We start from the raw sequence: 18924 nt of genomic DNA, 5'->3' as shown, positions 1-18924 counted from the left end.
CTGCACAAACTGCATGCCTATATCATCACAAACTTGCCTCAAACTTCACTGAGATGTCAAATAATGTTAAACTATCTCAAGACAACTAACTTTTGACACTTTCTGACAATGTATGATATAGCATGATCTATAAAAGTGACACAGATATGGCTACCCTACTGAAAAAAACAGCATAGATCAGCATGATTTCCATTCCAGTCTAAACTGGTCTAACTTGGTGTCACGATTGGCCCCTCCCTGTCTTCCATATGCCTTGTCTTTTGGTCTAGACCAGGTGCTTTCTTTTGCTTGGATTCCTTCCCAGTCCAGCCCCCTTGTTTTCTGACTCAGCCCCTGATTTTTACCACCTGTGGTTTCCACCTGTGTCTTGTGAACCCTTGTTATCCCTGTTGTATTTAAGCCCTGTGTTTTCCGTAGTCTAGTGCTGGTCTTTGTTGTATGTACTGTTTGAAGTGTTTGAAGTGTATGTATTGTTTGATGTGTTGTATGGTGTTTGACTTTCTGGCCCCTGTTGTTTATTTATCCTGTTCATTTTCGCCATATCTGTCCCTCCTGCTCTCCGTGTTGGCTCTCTAACCCTGGACCGTTTCAACCCTGATTTTGGATTTGCCCTCAATAAATCTCGCTCTTCTCAGCACATGCGTCCACCTCCTCATCGAACCACACTGTTACACTTGGTTAATACTGGTCTAGTGCTGGTCTGATGATGGTTTAGCTGATCACCCAGTATGATCATGCTAAGTCACCAGCATACCAACATCCAAACACAATACATGCTAATTTGGCTGGTACCAGCTATGCTGATCTATCATATTTATTCTAGTAGGGTGCTGTTCTTAATAATTTTATACATCACAGTATGTCACATAGTGGCAAAAACACATAAAAAGAGTCTATTTGACTCTTAACAACAATGTTTGAGACAAGTGAGTGACAACATGCAGTTTGCATAATGCTAATCTAGCACTGTAAGCGTCACTTGTAGCTACATTAGCTTACATTACTACCACTGCAAAGCTAAAACAGCAAATTATAGAAAGAAAAGACTTTGTACCAGTAGAAACTGTAAAATTATTGACTGAACCACTGCTTTAAACTATTTTCAAATGAAGAAATAAGGTCTAAAACGTCTAGCTCTTAAAAGCTTAGCTCAGTTTGAGCTGTGGGTCAGTAAGCTAAACTTTCTTCCACACTGCATGACCTCCCATTCCTACACATCCTTCATAGCACCACTATGCCGTAACGGTGGAGTAACATTCATAAAATGCAGCTCTGTACATGCACACCACTTCACCACTGACATTTCCTCTACCTCCAGCATGTATATATAATAAACCCCTGGTTAAAGTGCATAGGTGTGAAAGGACTGAAAGCAGTAGGTGGAGGCTGGAGTGGAAGCTTGAACTCTCAGTGTGACCTGCTGGTGTTGAGGAGCTGAGGCTGCCAGTCCACACTCATCCATTATAGATAAAGCTCAGGCATCAGGAAGTGTGCACATAGATTACTTAACAAGTGGAGAAGGGAGAACACACTGATGTGGGTTTGTGTGTCTGTAAAACACGGGTTCAAATGAGGTCCAGGCATGATCAGAGGACTCATCACACAGCCAGACCTTCCTGTGATCTCAAAAAGACTTGCTTATGTGTTTTTTGACACTGATAAGACTGTTATCTGTAAAAATAGGTCACACATTACTGTAATGCAGTGTTCATAAGGCTACATGGCACCTACATAAGCTTGTCAGAACAACTGAAAAACTTACCTAAACATTTCCCAAGGGTTATTCTAATAGGCATTATCTGACAAAGGCTTTTTGTGATGTCAAGTTGGTGTAACACCTATGTCAGGTGACATTTATTGTTTCCTATAACAGGTTATGCTGTGGCTAAAATGACATATACTTTGAAAAAAATATTGTTTTGTAGTGGTTCTTTAGTAAAGAAAATGGTTCTATATAGAACCATGAACTTGCAAAGAACCTTTTGCATGATGAAAAGGTTCTTCGCAGCGTAAAATGGTTCTTCAGATTGATGAAGAATGTGCTGCAGATGATTCTATATAGCACCTTTTTAAAAAGGTTCTACATAGCACTAAAAAAAGTTCTTTACTGTTACAATGTTAGGTTTGTTACAATAGAAGAACCCTTCTGGGTGCTATATAGAACCCTTTTCAAGGGAAACCAACACATTAGCAAATCAGCTTAAGTTAAGTTAATTGACACACACTAGTGAATACACACACTAGGGGGCAGTGAGCACACTTGCCCAGAGCGGTGGGCAGCCCTATCCACGGCGCCCGGGGAACAATTGGGGGTTAGGTGTCTTGCTCAAGGACACCTCAGTCATGGACTGTCGGCACTGGCGATTGAACCAGCAACTTTCCAGTCACAGGGCCAGTTCCCTAACCTCCAGCCCACGACTGCCCCTTATCTTATGAAATTACATCTAATTAATTATTCCTGAAGAAAATCACCACATTTTCATCTCAATACCCAGACCAGAGGAAGCCAAAACATATTACAGCATGAGTTGGGGATAAATTCCAGACCACTACGCTTATCTATAATGCTCCCTCTTAAGCACCCCCACCTGACCCTGGAGGCTAATGTACGTGTGGGGTGTTCGCTTGACCTCAGGAATAATGGCGGAAGGAAAAACATCAAAGATGGGGGAAGCTCTGAATGGGCATGTGAGGCCGAATACAAATGACCGCACCAGCACTGCAGGCATTAGAGTAGCTATCAGCAGGCTTTTACAGAGCAGGAATAAGATCTTTTATAGAGGAGATGGGAGATGGACGCATATGAACTGAAGATGAGCTTTCGGGCGGAGGAGACAAGACATGCAGTGAAATACTGCTGTACAGCTTAAAATGACTGTACAGCCAAGAATCACATTCACAGAATTTTTCCTCTACTACAAACGTTAAGTTCTTTCCTTGAGTTGCAGATAAAGTAGCTAAGAAGTAATGGGAGCTTATGCCCATCTGTTAGCTTGGTGCAAACCACATGTCTAAAACATCACACATTTGCTCCACTCATGCTGAGTTGTTAAGTAATCTCAAGTAAGTGATGTAGTCGAACGTGTGTACACCATATACTGACTTCTAAAAGTGCATTTCTGCATATTCTTACTTTTTTATTCCAAGACGCCTCACAAGCCATATCACATCCAAGTTTCACAGAGCACAACATGACTAATAAACTATTTAACTACATAATTCCATGATTAATAAACCATTCTGACTGGTTAATTTAATCTGTTTCTAAGGATAGCACCATGAGATGTACATAGAGGCAGACAAGATCAGAGGTAAAAACAGACACATTGTGACTGAAACCTCCTGTTTATAGTATACCTACTTACTTTTGTTAGGAGTCCAAGTCTATGCTTGCTCTAGTGCTTGCTTATGTGGTTTCAGTCACTGTATGTATATAAAACAGAACAACAGTATGTTGCTTAGCTAAAAATGGCAGTAGCAGCCATTCTGAAGCCTGGATTTTGTTTGTCCATTTTTATAGATGACAGTATGTCATCTATTAAAAACTGAAAGTTCAAAAGTTTCTGTCTGCTGTAGTGAGGGGTTGAACTGGCTATTATCCCCTTTTCCAAGGACCTTGTAATGACCAGCACAGCCAGTCACTGCTAGTCATATTGCTCATTATGTAGAGCTGCACTGTTTATTGTTTTGTTCAAGAGTTTTGGTGCGCAACTTCTAAACCCCTAGAAGTTTTGGAGAGTTGTTACAAAGTTTGTGACACTATGATTATAATATCATCTATAAAAAAAGAACAAATATACAGAAAAAACAGGCTTCAAGATGGAAGCTAATATTGTTTTAACTACATGATGTTTCGTTGGACTTTTAATATATAACAGTGTGATACAGTGTTAGACACCACAGGAACAAGTCTATTTCAGGGTACATGACACAATTTGAGGCACGTATATGATGACTTAGGCATGCAGTTTCTACAATCTGGTGGGTATAAACATTACTTGTTAGCAACATTAGTCTTATAGCTCCAGTGCAAAACTAAAGAAGCAACTTTGAAAACTTTGGCTGATTGACCACATTTGGGTTAAACTGTCCATTTCAAATCACTTTAAAAGCTCCAGGGTATAGTATCACTGCTTGTTATGGAGTATTTCAAAATAAAATGATGACATTGTGGTTAAAACTGTTTGGCCAGGTTTGCTTTGTTTCCTAAAAAAAATCCTGTAAGGCGTTTCCTCCCCCTAGCTTTTGAAACAGTCAATATATTGTATTCTAAAACCTCTAATAAGACATGGATCACAATGTGTGTATGTACACCCAAGGGGGGAAAACACATCAAATGTTTCAGTGTGTGAAAAAGAGAACATGGAATACAGTCACCTATTCTCCGAAAGTTTCCACAACCATGAAACTCAAATATTTACTCACTCTAATTGAGGAAATTAAATAAACAATGGCAAAGGGTGACAGGATACACATACACATTACGCAAACTCATTAAGCTACCTAGCAGACACTTGATGGAGATTTGGGTAATTGTAAACAACTAATTTTGTGGGCACCTTGAGGGTGTTTTACAAAGCCCCAGTTTGCATGGTAAGCAGGTCATTGCAAAAGAGCTTCAGACTGTTCCATTTGTTCATTTCACTGTGGGAAATTTGGACTGAACATTTAGTCTCTCTAGAGCACAAAGACCCAAAAAAAACACAAACAAACCAACAAATCCCAGAGCTGAGTGATTGCTAGGAGACTCTAGAAGGTTTTCCACCCACCATATATCTCTAAAGTTATTGTCATTCTGTAATGTGTGTCATGTCCATATTCCATACACCAGGTCTAAGCTGTTTTTCTTTATGAGATGAATGAATGAATCGCTACTCTTATATCCTATGGCAAACAAACATATCCCAAACTTGGACTGTACCTACTTTACTTACCCTAATGTCACTGGATCATCTGAGTTACAGGTTGCAACCACTCCTGCACACTATAATGATGCCGCATGATAGCAAGTCTATTAAACTTCAACACTGTTATACAACACCAGCTACTCAAACTGTAGCCTATTATAGCCAAAGCAACTTAACCAGCACATTTAACAAAACTTGCAGGTTTGCAAGGGGTATTTTGGTGAGATTGCCAGTATTAAGATGTCATTCTAAGCATGTTAGAAGCATGGTTGGTATAGTGTAGTGGTTAACACCGCTGCCTTCTACACTGTAGACTAGGGTTCAATCCCCCACCTGGGTAAGCACCCTACACTATACCAATAAGAGTCCTTGGGCAAGATTCCTAACACTACCTTCGCCTACTTGTGTAAAAAATGATCAAATTGTATGTAAACTGTATTTGTATTTTAACTTAACCTCATAATTTAGAGATTTGTGATATTCGAGTGGAAATTGTAAATATGGCAAAATGTACCGACAGATCTAAAACTTTTTTGCTTACCACACATGATATTTGAAGATTACGTTAATTTTTCCCATACAGAAAAACAGCTTAGAGCCCAGAGTTCCTTATACAGACATAACTACCGACTACAGAATGAGGACATGATTTCAGATGTCTATTCACACTGCTGTAAGATATTCTTCCCATTCATAGAGTTCTACATTGTTTTCCCTTTCACACTGGTTTAAGTGGATTAATGATTCTGTTTCTAAACTAATTCTAAAATAATTGTCAACATAATGTTGACTGGGTAATGCTGGGTCAGTGTGTCAGAGCACACCAATATTCCAACATTGCAATTGTTTTAGATGTTCCAGAATAAGAACATAAACCAAGTGAACCAGTGTAAATGGGGGAGAACTTTTTAGACCAGTGTTACCAGTGTGAATGGGGAAAAACTTCCTAGACCAATTGGGGGAGGACATCCTAGACCAATATTACCAGTGTGAATGGGGGAGAACATCAAAGACCAGTGTCGCAGTGTGAATGCGGGAGAGCAGCCTAGACCAGTGTAATTAGGGGAGAACATTCAAACCAGTGTTACCAGTGTGAATGTGGAGACCAACCCAGACCAGTGTTACCAGTGTGAATGTGGAGACCAACCCAGACCAATGTTACCAGTGTGAATGTGGAGACCAACCCAGACCAGTGTTACCAGTGTGAATGTGGAGACCAACCCAGACCAATGTTACCAGTGTGAATGTGGAGACCAACCCAGACCAGTGTAACCAGTGTGAATGTGGAGACCAACCCAGACCAGTGTTACCAGTGTGAATGTAGAGACCAACCCAGACCAATGTTACCAGTGTGAATGTGGAGACCAACCCAGACCAGTGTTACCAGTGTAAATAAAAGAGCATGTTCTACAGTCTCACAACAGCCACACACAGATAAAGGACATCAACCCAATGTGCTAGTCTTTATTGAGTCTGTGCGCTCTGGCCTCATCAGTGAGTCAACTACCACAGTCAACAGAAGATAAGCGCCTGCACCAACACCAACTGCTTCTGTGTAGAAAGCTGTGTAGATCATACCTGAAAGGTGACGGGGTCATAGATGTTGGACAGATGGAACTGCTTGAGGAAGCGCTCGTCCTGGCTCCAAAAGAGACGGATGTCCGGGATACCAAACAGAACCATGGCGAGTCTCTCCAGACCCAATCCAAAGGCCCAGCCCATCTTGTTCTCCGCACCCGCTGTCATAAGGAAAGAAAAAACAAAACAAAAACAAAACAATATTTATGATTTTTCATTTGTTTTTAATTTAGAAGTTTCTTTCATTCAGAATGCAATGTCTCTAATAAAATTATGTTTCCCCACAAAGGAACAGAAACAGCAAATCTCCACTGTAGTTTGTTCCAGATTCTTTTAGACATTTCAGTCCTAAATTCATCGCTGGAGTCACACATATTATAAATGAGACTGATCAGTGCTGTCAGGAAGGAAAAAAAAACTTTTTCAGGCTGAGAATGGTTGAGCTCCACTGTTTTTACTTAATTATTCCTACACTTAAAGTTTTGTTTTTTTTTTTTGTTTTTTAAAGATAGTCTTGAAGCTATACCATGTCTAGAGGGCATGAGGGGCAGTGTCAACCTTTAGTTCACCATTTATGATACTTAAAAAATAAACTCCTGTCAGATAACATCTAACAACAATTCAGTGATTATGATGCAATTAATGCCATTTGAGGAAAGCCGTTAAATCTTTGAGAATTCCATAACCTGGAGGTTTGAGTGATGGCTCTCTCTGACTGATAGGAAAAAGGAAATTCAGCAAATTCAGCTTTGCCTCACTATGTTTGTTATGAACATGATTTGGTTTGCAACCTGGGGCGGTCCATGGTGAATGGAGACAACCTATAATACTCTTTTCTTTCATCCATTCTCTCTCTCTCTCTCTCTCTCTCTCTCTCTCTCTCTCTCTCTAGCATTCCTTCAGATTTGAGGAAAATCTGCTTTATATGGTAATGAAGGAGCAACTCAGGGGTCAAAGCACTCAGTTGGCAAAGACAGACACCAGAATAAATCTGGGCTTTGCGTGCCCAGATCAATCAACTCCTCCGTCCTGCCTCGTGTACCTTTCATTAATTACTCCCATCCCTGCAGAAATGCAGAATTAACTTCCTCACAGGGAAACGCGGAGGCACTCATTTGGACCGCTGCAGTTTAGTTTCGAAGCTCAAGTAAGCATGTCGTGATTTGGTTTCGGTAGCTCAGCCTTGATTGGCCCACTGTGTGGCAGGCATTTTCAAGCAAGGGGAAACCAAGCCGAGCATTTCTGCGGGAGACACTGGGCAGAGAGGATTGATGGATAGGCTGATTGCTATCACTCGCCTGCCACTGCAGGTAACGAGCACATCAAGAGAGATGAAAGAGAGACATAAAGCTGTGTGACATGGTTAATAGCATAGTGAGTTCGAGGTTTAGCAGAGAGAGCTGGCACACGCACGCACATACAGACACCTGCACGCAGGCGCACATCCATTGCCAGGGACAGCAGCCAGAAGACGGCACGTACCACAGGCATCAGCGGTGACCTCAGGCGAACGCTCGAAATGGGCATTGTGACGCCCCTCTGCTGTTTTCTATCCCTCTCCAGCAGAGCTGTGTCTCCAGTCAAGCGGTTTACTAGTGTACTAGCCACTTTTAAGGCAATTAGGGGGTTAGCAGTGAGAAAAGACCACATCTATGCCCTACTCAATATTTAAGGTTGTTCCATAATAGTGAAGTGTATTAGATGAGCCCCTAGAAAAGGTGAGGGATCAAGTAAACATAAGTGGTGTCTTCAGCAGATGAATATGCACAGAAATCATAGGCACGTGACACAATTCTCCTTGCAAACCTCACTGTCTGCTGTGCAATGCCCTTCAGCTTGGTGAGTGAAAGTTGGTGAGAGTATGTAAAACAACAACAACAAAAGTAATCAAAATTACATAAAGTGTGTTGCACTGTCTCCTGGATCAATTGTGACCAATGTCACAAAGTAAAGAGCAAAACACACACAACATTAACATACAAAATCAATAAGTTGAAATACATATTCTGTTTCTTACAAAAACGTTTTTTGTACTATAGGGAATAGTGTAAGGGACCACTACTGTTCCCTGTAGTAGTGTTCCAAATAGTGTTCCCACATTTCCAGTGTAAGGAATAGCGATAAAGGGACCATTACTGTTCCCTATAATAGTGTTCTATGCAGTGTTCCCATGTTTCTAGAGTGGAGAAAAGGGATATCGGAGCTGTTTCTCTTCACTGTAATAGCATGCTATACAGCCTCTTTTTATTCCAGTGTAGGGAATAGTGATTAGGGGACTACTTTCCCCTATAATAGTGCTCTACATAGTTGCTCCTGATTGTCTAATGTAGGGAATAGTGATTAGTGGATCATTACTGTCCTTATAAAAGTGTTCTAAATAGTGCTCCTGTTTTTCCAGAGTACAAAATAGTGAAGAGGTGGCCGTTTCTGTTTCCTATAATATCCTATTTAGAAATCTAGGCACTTTATAGTGAAGTATATAGAGTATAGGTTAATATTATTACACAGAACTCGAATTGTGACACAGCACAGGTCTGTGATGCCCGCCTCCCTCCCCAGCCAATCACAGCGGCCCAGGGAAGCTGGCAGTGGGGGCTGGCAGTCTGACGCTCTTCACCTTGCGATGACATCAGCAGGGCTAACAGTCCTTGGCAGCACTCACTTTCACAGCTTGACGCCTCTATGCCATCCCCTCCCTGCCAATCCTTCACTCCCTCCCTTCATCTCTCTCTCTCTGCCTCATCCAAGTCTGCAGTTTGTCTTTCTCTCACTCTCCATCTACCGTTTATTTTCTCTGCCCACCTATCCCTCTCCCTCCTTTTGTTTCTGTTTCATCACCTGTCCTTCCTTCTCTCCCACAGTTCCAGCTACCTCTCCCCATCAATACTCGCCCCCCCCCTTCTGGCACCATTTCCTCTCTGCTTGTCTATCTCTATCCCTCCATCTCTCAAACAATACCCCTCTTCCCCCTGGTTTTCTTCCATAGTTAAAGATGGATTTGCACCTTCACTGTCCCCTCTGGTTCCTCTTTTTCAAATGCACCTGCTGCTTTGAATATTAATATCAGTAGACAATGTTGGGCTAGTGTAACTTCCTGGCTCCGTTCTAGAGAAAGAGCGACCCATTTCTTTTTCTTTTTGACATCTCTTCCATACTAATGAATGTTCTTCTTCTGCCACACATATGTATCATGAGTGCCCACTAGCTCAAGGAAGCACTGGGTGCTACACAGGCCCATCACACCAAGCTGACTGTCAGCTGTTGGATACTTCTGGCCCACCCAAAAAGGCATGATGAGCCTTTGTGGTCAATTGTCACGCACAGTCAGGTGTGTACTGCACTGTTGGCTGCTGTCAGCCCTTGTTAGCACCCACACAGGTGAGTATGTTGAACCAGCATCAGAGACTAGCAATGAAAGAAAGAGTGTTCTTTGATTGGCCATTCAGCCTTGCAAATGACTGAGAAGAGACACAATAGAGAGCAAAGCAAGCATACAAACTAGGCTAGTTCGTCTTTCCGCAATGCTGAGTTTTCTTTTCTGATTACAAATACAGACTCCTGCCACCTCCTGTCAGCTGCAGTATTTGCAGTGCATTTAAGTGCAACCTTTCACAGAGGATACGAGGACAAAATCATCAGTTGACATTAGCTCTTCAATGTCAGTTTAGTAAGGCCCTAACAGAAAAATGAACCCCCTTGAACACTTACAAGAATTAAAAAAGACTGCCACCCTTGTATCCTGCACATTAGACAGCGAACCAGGACTTTTATGCAGGAAAAAATCAGATCCAGCACCTCCCATATTGAATCGGGCACCTATTTTAGTTCATCTGGCACGTCGCTACCATTTAAAGAAATTCACGCCATAGTGTTGTGTCAAGAACAATTAGCTAAAAAGAAGCTGTGTCACAGCTGTGACGTGGCACGCACACATTTTCACTGGCAAGTCCTCTTTAGGTGCACATAATCAAAAAAACTGATGGTTTGGTTCATTTGCAGTGTGAAAACACTGATTTGGATGGCAATATATTGCAATATATTTAACTGTAATTTGGTCAAAAAATATTGTAATTGTCAAATATTTTATAGTAATTACTGTAATTTATTGTAATTTAATTAAAAAAAAAATAGTCAAAAGTCAACTTGGAAAAAAAATGTCAAAACTTATTTGCTGAGAGGCTGAGAAGATAACAAAAAAAAAAACAAACAAACAAACAAAAAACCCAAACAAACAAAAAAAAACACTGGATCGACAAGAGGCCAACATCAGACGTTGGCTTCTCTACAAACCAATCAATGTCAAACATAAGGAGAAACATCCCACACAGGTGATAAGGACAGGACAGGTGTGTCATGCGAAGGTCTTTAGTGCAATCTCTAAATTCCAACGTAAAACTAACACTAACAAGATCAAACGTATACAATGTAATAAAAACATGAACCATGGTTCCGGAATTTCAGGTTTGAAAAAGCCTATAGAGATAGTGACTTATTGAGATCACTTACGACTGTCATGTAAATGATCACATCAGCTGAAAGCGTCTCTGGTGGTTGACAGAGGTATATCGTCATCATAGTGTTGTGGAAGAAAAACTGGAAAGCATTTTGTTTATAGGTTTGGGGACTCACTCCCTTGAGTTCAGCTGAGGGTTTTAAATGCTGCCAGAAGAAACGTAAAAACTTCCATCATTTCTTTTGAGTATTAAACACCCCAAAGATGGCAAGAAGGATTCCTCCAAGGGCAAGCACAGAGGGAAAATGTGGTAAAGTATTTCTTGTCTGGAACCACCAGACACTAGCCAACCACGTTGGAGCCCCATTTAATTCTGTTGGGATCGGTTGGAGTGCTGTTTGCAATCCAGGTCTAATGCAATCTGTGCTCCGCCCACAAATGTGTTCTTCTTTAGCAACTATTACAAGGCTGGAACAGTTTTATGTAGGTTTGAGATAATGTTTCCAGTTTAAAATGCTACAATACTGACCAGAAGTGTGTTCACAGTTTTGCAGCCTGGCTCCCTTGTGTCAAACCGAGGGTTTTAGGGGCTGCCAGCAGTGCCAGGAGAAACTTTTGTCAATCCTTTTGAGTACTGAATGGATTCCTCCAAGGGCAAGTGCTGAGGAAAAGTTTGGGAGTGTATTTTTGTCTGGAACTCAAATGCAACGCTATTGAGTCTAAATGTTCAGTCTATTCCCATAACTGTTATATCCAAGTCCAATTATAGTGTTATATGTCTTACAGCAAAGTGCCACATAGAAACACAACAGGTAAAAACTCCTTTCAAAGAGCAGTGCTAAGATCTACGAAAAGTGTGGAGTGAAAGGATGACCCATCAGGCTGTCCCAAGGTGAGAGCAGAACCTCTATTAGGCAGCAGACAAGTAAATCTGGAGCCGAGTTACAGCTCACCTTCTAGGGGTGGCATTTACCTATGTGTGCTGGATAGCAAAAATGTCACCCACTGATTCGAGATGATGATTTTGTTCTTCTCAGCGGGTGACATTTTATCGGGAGACTATGAAAAAGGTGTACTTTAACGGAATGAGCTGCTTGAATTACCATGTTATATCCAGCTCTGCTGACTTTCTTTCTTTCACAAATCTTTTAATACATTCCTTACTCCTCTACAATTATGAAGTGGGCGCTTTTAAACATCAGAATAACTACTACTCAGAGGCCTTTAAAAAGTAAATTCCATCCTCTGCGGTAGCTAAATCCTACGCGACGTCCACTTTCGCGAATCCATTCATTGATCTCTACTGCTGTCCAAAAGGTTGTAAAATCACTATGACTCATCTGAAAGCACAAAGCACAGTACTGTACCTTACCAGCTTATCATAATAATGAATACAGACTTTCGCAGAGTGGGCATTTCTCTGAATGGGGCTCAGTGCAGACCATGTGCGTATAAGTAAAGCACAAAAAGCAGTGGAGCCTTGCAGTCAACCCTGGCAATGAAGAGCTCACTCTGATAGAAACATGGGTTCACATTTGCATAGCGTGGTTAATATGGATTTTTTTGGGGGGGTTGTATTGGCTCAGGCAATCTGCAGCGCCGTGCAGAGCCACTGTAATGAATAAGTAATGGGGGAACATAAATAATGCAGCTTGATTAGTAATGGAGTGCAATGTTTTTGTTGCATTTCGTACGTCAATATGAGAAGGAAAATGAGAGGTGCACCTCTGGTTTTGGGAGAAGGGAGTCAGCATGAGATGAAACAAGAGGTGTTTCTGTGATAAAAAGACTAATACTGCTCATATTCATTCAAATCATGTGCTTACAAACTATGAGCGTTATTATATTTAGTGTTAACGGTCATGAGTAATTAAAAAAAACAGGGTTGTAAGAACTTTCACACTGTTGCGATATTTCACCAATGGCACTTCTGATGTGAAACTGCTCTCCATTCAGACCTCCTGTCTCAATGCCCAAACTATTACGCACACTACGTGTCTACACATGTCCACATGGCTTTTTTAATTAGTGTATTCTGCAGTCATTGCTGATGCAGATAAAAATGCACACCCAAAGTCTCTGTTGAAAAGAATTCTCATAGAATGGGATGCTCTTGAGCTTCTGCACAAGAGCCTAATGCCTGGCCTACACTACAGGACTATCAGGCCACTTTTGAGACCAGTTTACTCCTTCTGTGAATTGCTAAAGGTCCCCTGATTTCAGGCAGGTTTTAACAATCATCTTTCCTGATCTGAAACAGTCTAGTTGTTTTAGAAGCAGTGGACATAAAGACATGGCCCTTTTTGGGGATTAGCCTTAGTCTGACGGAATACATGTGTGTGAATGAGAGGGAGGCAGGTGGAAAGGTGAAGATGCAAGGAGTAGAGGTCGTAAAGGTGGGTGACTTCAAATATCTTGGGTCAACCATCCAGAGCAATGGACAGTGTAGAAAAGAGTTGAAGAGGAGGGTGCAGGCAGGATGGAGTGGGTGGAGACGGGTGTCAGGGCTAGGATAGCAGCAAGAGTGAAAGGGAAGGTTTACAAGACAGTAGTACGTCCTGCTATGATGTATGGTTTGGAGACTGTGGCTCTGTCTAAAAGACAGGAGGCTGAGCTGGAGGTGGCGGAGATGAAGATGCTGAGATTTTCGTTGGGAGTGACAAGGATGGACAAGATTAGAAATGAGCAGATCAGAGGGACAGTGAAGGTGGAGCAGTTTGGAGATAAAGCCAGAGAGGCCAGGTTGAGATGGTTTGGACATGTGCTGAGGAGGCATAGTGGATATATTGGGCAAAGAATGTTGGAGATGGAGCTGCCGGGTAGAAGGAGAAGAGGTAGACCTCAGAGAAGGTTTATGGATGTAGTGAAGGTGGACATGGAGATGGTTGGTGTAAAAGTAGAGGAGGCAGTGGATAGGGCAAGATGGAGGCAGATGATCCGCTGTGGCGAAGGGAGCAGCCGAAAGAAGAAGAAGAAGAGCCTTAGTCTGACCTAGCCTGGCTAAGGAGCTACTCAATCAACTGCTTCAGCTGACGTTGTGGTCCCCTGGCTTTGCCCATGCAACAAGCCATGGACCAGCTGGTACTGAAGCATGAGTGACAATATTTTCCAAATTCCAGCAGTGTCTGACGGTTGGAGGAACAACTGTACACGACACACGTATGTGACAAATGAGAAATTTGATGAAGCCAAAGTTGGCTTCTTATTAAACCTTCCCATTCCATCTTATTCATATTATTATTCAACCTTATAATTATTGCACCTTGAACGTAACTGCTGCTTCAGTTAAGGTTTTGACATGCCCACTGAGGAAGAATTAGACAGGAATTTTTATATAAAATCTTTCATTAAATACTGTTCAGTTCAGTTATTACTATTCTATGCAAAAAGAAAAATAATCTGATTTACTTTGGTTGTCTTAAATAGTTCTTAAGAAAAAAAAAAAACTAATAATAATCCACTGTTAACCTAAAAAATAGCTTTACTTAAGCATCTAAAATGGTTTCATTTAAAAATAAATATTGACACTGTGATACATAGTCAGAATTTAAATTATTCAATTATACTCTGATACAGATTTTGGCCATACCATCTACTTCTAGTGTGAAGTGTATATAATCTTTCGCCTACTGATCTAGTGACAGTCCATTCATGGATGTCCCAATTTTAAATGGTAAATATTAAAATGTTCAACATTTAGGACTTAACATTCTGCAACAATTCAGCACAATCTAAACATAAAATGTAACAACTGAAGTGGTTTTATTCAACTGGAATACTTTGAATTAAACAACGTAAGGCAAGATTTTAGTTTAGATCAACAAAAGCAATATTTTACATTAATTTTACATTAAACCACAAAAAACTTCCAAGTCAACTTCTGCCCTGTTCCTCAAGGAGGAGAGCACTCATTCTCTCACGTGAAACACAATGTTGACATCCTATGTGAAAGGCCATTAACCAACGAGAGCCAAGTTGAACAGAGATCCTGCTGAACGAAAGGACAACAATGACCTACCGGTGTTTCACCCACAAATGCGTTCTTTCATAGCAACTGCTGTGAAGTTTTAATTCACACTAGTAAAAATCCCATTGAACCCAATACATTTAGTTTGTAGTTTAGATTTGCTACATATCATTGGTTGGGATCCTACTTTAAAATGTTGCTGCAACTAATCAAAACTTGCCATGGAAATGCATATACAATAAATATCAATGGAAATGAATGTTGTACTATATTCTATATTATTTCAAAAGTTGAGTTGTGCGCTACAGTTTCTCATTGGGTTGAATGAGATGCCAGCTTTCTGTGAAGATGGTCCAACCGTGCTATAAAACAACAACTTTGTAGGCGATGCATGTCAATGTTACTGCAGCCAAGGGGAAGAGGGGTGTTTAACTCCCTATTAATACCCCTGATTTTAGAAGAAATCTTAAATAAACGGATGTCTGTGTCAGCCGCAGTGTGCTTTCTTGCAGAGTACCATACATTACTATGCAGGCTCCATGCATGTCAGTGTGTTAAATAAATTAAGTATGTAAGTACGCCTCCAACCCAGGAGAACTTATGTAAAGCATGGGGCATCACCCCTCCATGCATAATGCACAGGCGGTCCAGAGCAAACCAGGGCCTTCACTTCAGTAGCTCTGGTTTCATGCATGCAGAAGACCAAAGGATTTTCCCTTGTCTGTGATGCACACTCCTTATCAGAGATGATTGGATCCCGTAAAACCCAAAGGAGTCTGTGAGGGTATATAGGCCACAAACGCATGTGCATGAACTGCCCCAGCTCAGGGGTCAGTGCTGCCTCTGATGAGCACAGCGGCAGTGAGAAACTGTGAATATCAATGATGGAGGAGACGACTACACAGAAGCACAGTGAAGGTATTATTACAGAATGATAAGCATGTCACAAGAACATAGTCCCACTGTTTAGACTGTTTCACTGTTGAAAATAATGGTGCTAGTGAGGTCTCGGGAGCAATGCCATAGCAGAACCGCTTTTAGTTCCCTGAAGAATCTTTTTTTGTTTGGCTCTTCAAAAACCCTTTTTGTAAATGAGATGTGCAGTTGGGAAGAACCTGTTTGAAGTTTTAAGAATGTTCACATATAAAGGGTTCTACACCAATGAAATGTTTTTTCCTGGAACTATGCTTTCAAGCCAAGGACCTTTCAGGAACATTTCTCTGTAGTACAACAAGAAGAACCACTTTTAGTTCCCTGAGCCTTTCAAAGAATGGTTTTTGTAAACCAGTGTTTTTGCAAATATAAAATGTCTATAATAACATCCAGATATTAATGTCAAAGGCAAAGACAAATTAAAGAGACATTGTAGCCAAAAATAAAAGATTTAACCATTGCTTAACCATTTGATGTAAACACTGGAGCCACAAAAGTCTCAAGAGTGAGATTTTCTTGTATAAATACCACGAAAACTAGGAAAGCCTCCTTCGGATGCATCTCAAAGGAGGGAGGGACATTTGAAAAACTATGAAAACTGGTAAATACAGACAGAAGCCAGATTGTTTACTGCTAGGAAGCTTAATTTAATGTCTGCATTTGTTGAACTTGTTGTTTGTTACCCTGGACGTAACAAACTCTATACATCAAAGGTACATCAGTGGATTTTTTTTATTGTGGTGAATGCCCAGTGATTGTACAATGTATTTTTGCAATGCATGCTGGGTATTGTTTTAAAAGAAAAAACAACAAAAAATGTGAAACAATACTAAACAATATTACACATATAATGTTACAAATAACATCTCAAATGCTAGTTGTAGGCCAAGCGACCCCTTTAAATACTATGACAGTGTACACGTTTGGTTGGTCACCTAATGATTCAGTGATCCACATGATCACTAGCAAATCAAAACAATTTGGTACATTTGGCAACAAGTTTAAGATCTCAGTAAAATAAGCAAAAAACCATACCAACAAACAAAATACACAACACTTTCCTACCTATGTTGTGCCACAGTCCATCACAATGAACATTTAGCGTTCAATGGACCACATGATGCTCTTAAGTTCTCTTTCAGAATTCTAGAAATGTACAAGCTGCGTTAAAAACAAGTAAAACAAGCTCTCATTTATCAGCGTTCATAGCATTTTGATGTCTAGGCCTTATCGTTCCTCCTGTCTCCGATTACTGCAACAACAAGGTTCCTTTTTTAAACAGCAGCAGCAAGTACAGCTAATTATTCATGAGAGGTTGACAATGTAGCTTAACCTCTTCTAAACGCTGGATAAAAAGTGAGCCTTAGCTAAAGCTCCACAGTTGAGCTCTGCCTGCCATTTGCATTTAATCCTTTCTAAATTAAAGGAAGCTTTTCATGTTGTATGTTTGATTCCACTCCAGTGCTCCAAAATAATAATGCTTTTTGCAACTCAACATGCTCGGCTCAAGTTAAAGTGACAGGCGCTGGACATCAGCTAGCTGGTGAAAGAGCAGAAAGCTGGTCCTATGACACTGATGGAGGACAAATTCTCCTTTTATAATAGTATAGTATTATAGTATAAACTCTACCATTCTAGAAATTGGGCTCTATTCAACAAGCTCTGCAGAACTATGTAATAAAGAGTCTTCATTAAAAAATATTCATAGGTCTATCAGAAAAATATAATGTTGAAGTTCATTAATTGGACTGGAGGAAGAAAACTTCCAATTTATTCAACTAAGTAAACAACCTGAGCGTGTTCAAGAAATTAATCTTTTTGAGCTGGTGAAACTTTTGAGATTTAGAGATAGTGACATAAGTTTGAACAGTATTACACCACATGTAATTAGCAGACAAAAAGCCAGCAGGAAGGCACAGCTTTCCAGGAAATAGTTTGTTGACATGGACTGCAGCAATGTACAACCACACTGAATATACTTATAGTAGTAGAAGCAGTAGTTTTGATGCCCCAAGATACTACCATCTTCTGCAAATCTCCAATGTTCTCCTTGAATAAATTTTGGCCTTTCTAACCATTCTTGTTTTAAACTTCTTATTTATTATTGCCCTAACAGCATATATGAGCATTTTCTGGCATGTAGCTGTTATTTCATTGCCATTGATTTATAAAAGTCAACACACTACTGGCCCTTTTCGGTAATGTACGTCTTAAAATCTGACCACTGTGTCACCTCATATTTATGGGGAAATGGGAACCCATGGATAACTGCTTAAGAGGTCTTGAACACTCATGTGGACATATAAAATAGTGAAATATAAATATGAACATGGTTCAGTTATATCTTGTTTACCAAAATACATTTCTCATATTTTCAGTGTGAGATGGAGCCAATTTAAAATTTTTTCGTGAACATCTTTACCAAGGGTGCCAATAATTTTGGAGTACCTGCATGCCCATTTATTTCACTTATCCTTTGAGTCAGCGGTACCCAGCTCATTTAAGACAATTTGTCACTCGTATAATGTTTAATTGCAATTACTTTAAAAGACATCCTTTGCATACCACAACAAACAGCTTGGGGTGGTGGATCATTCGCAGCACTGCAGTGAACCTGTTATGAGTGGATCAAGCACAGCAGTGCAGCTGGAGGTTTTAAAAAAAAATGTCCACTCACTGTCCACTCTAGAATAGAATAGAATATACAACCATGTGTCACTGAGTTTGCACGCTGTGAAATTAGACCTCTGCATTTAACCCATCCATGCAGCGAAACACATGCACGCTAGTGAACACACACACCAGGGGGCAGTGAGCTCTATTAGACTCTATTAGACACTCCTACTTTATTGGTCCACCATGTAGATGTAACGTCAGAGACGATAGCTCATCTGCTGCTGCACAGTTTGTGTTGGTCATCCTCTCGTCCTTCCTCAGTGGTCACAGGACGCTGCCCACAGGACGCTGTTGGCTGGACGTTTTTGGTTGGTGGACTATTCTCAGTCCAGCAGTGACACTGAGGTGTTTAAAAACTCCAGCAGCACTGCTGTGTCTGATCCACTCAAACCAGCGCAACACAAGCTAAC

General features: G+C 40.6%; 1 protein-coding gene across 3 annotated transcripts in view; it reads right to left on the bottom strand.

Moving 5' to 3' along the window:
* Positions 1–18924, bottom strand: part of fars2 (phenylalanyl-tRNA synthetase 2, mitochondrial) — a 185194-nt gene that overhangs the window by 83522 nt on the left and 82748 nt on the right. For all 3 annotated transcript variants that reach the window (XR_005130119.1, XM_017704662.2, XM_017704645.2), the window contains exon 5: positions 6486–6646. Coding sequence is in view for 2 of the 3 variants with exons in the window: in XM_017704662.2 (XP_017560151.1) it covers positions 6486–6646 (161 nt within the window). In the remaining variant the exon portion in view is untranslated. The remainder of the gene's footprint in view (positions 1–6485; positions 6647–18924) is intronic.

The sequence above is a fragment of the Pygocentrus nattereri genome, chromosome 3 (assembly GCF_015220715.1).
Source record: "Pygocentrus nattereri isolate fPygNat1 chromosome 3, fPygNat1.pri, whole genome shotgun sequence".
In the NCBI taxonomy this organism is placed as follows: Eukaryota; Metazoa; Chordata; class Actinopteri; order Characiformes; family Serrasalmidae; genus Pygocentrus; species Pygocentrus nattereri.
This window is presented reverse-complemented; position numbering and strand designations above follow the sequence as displayed.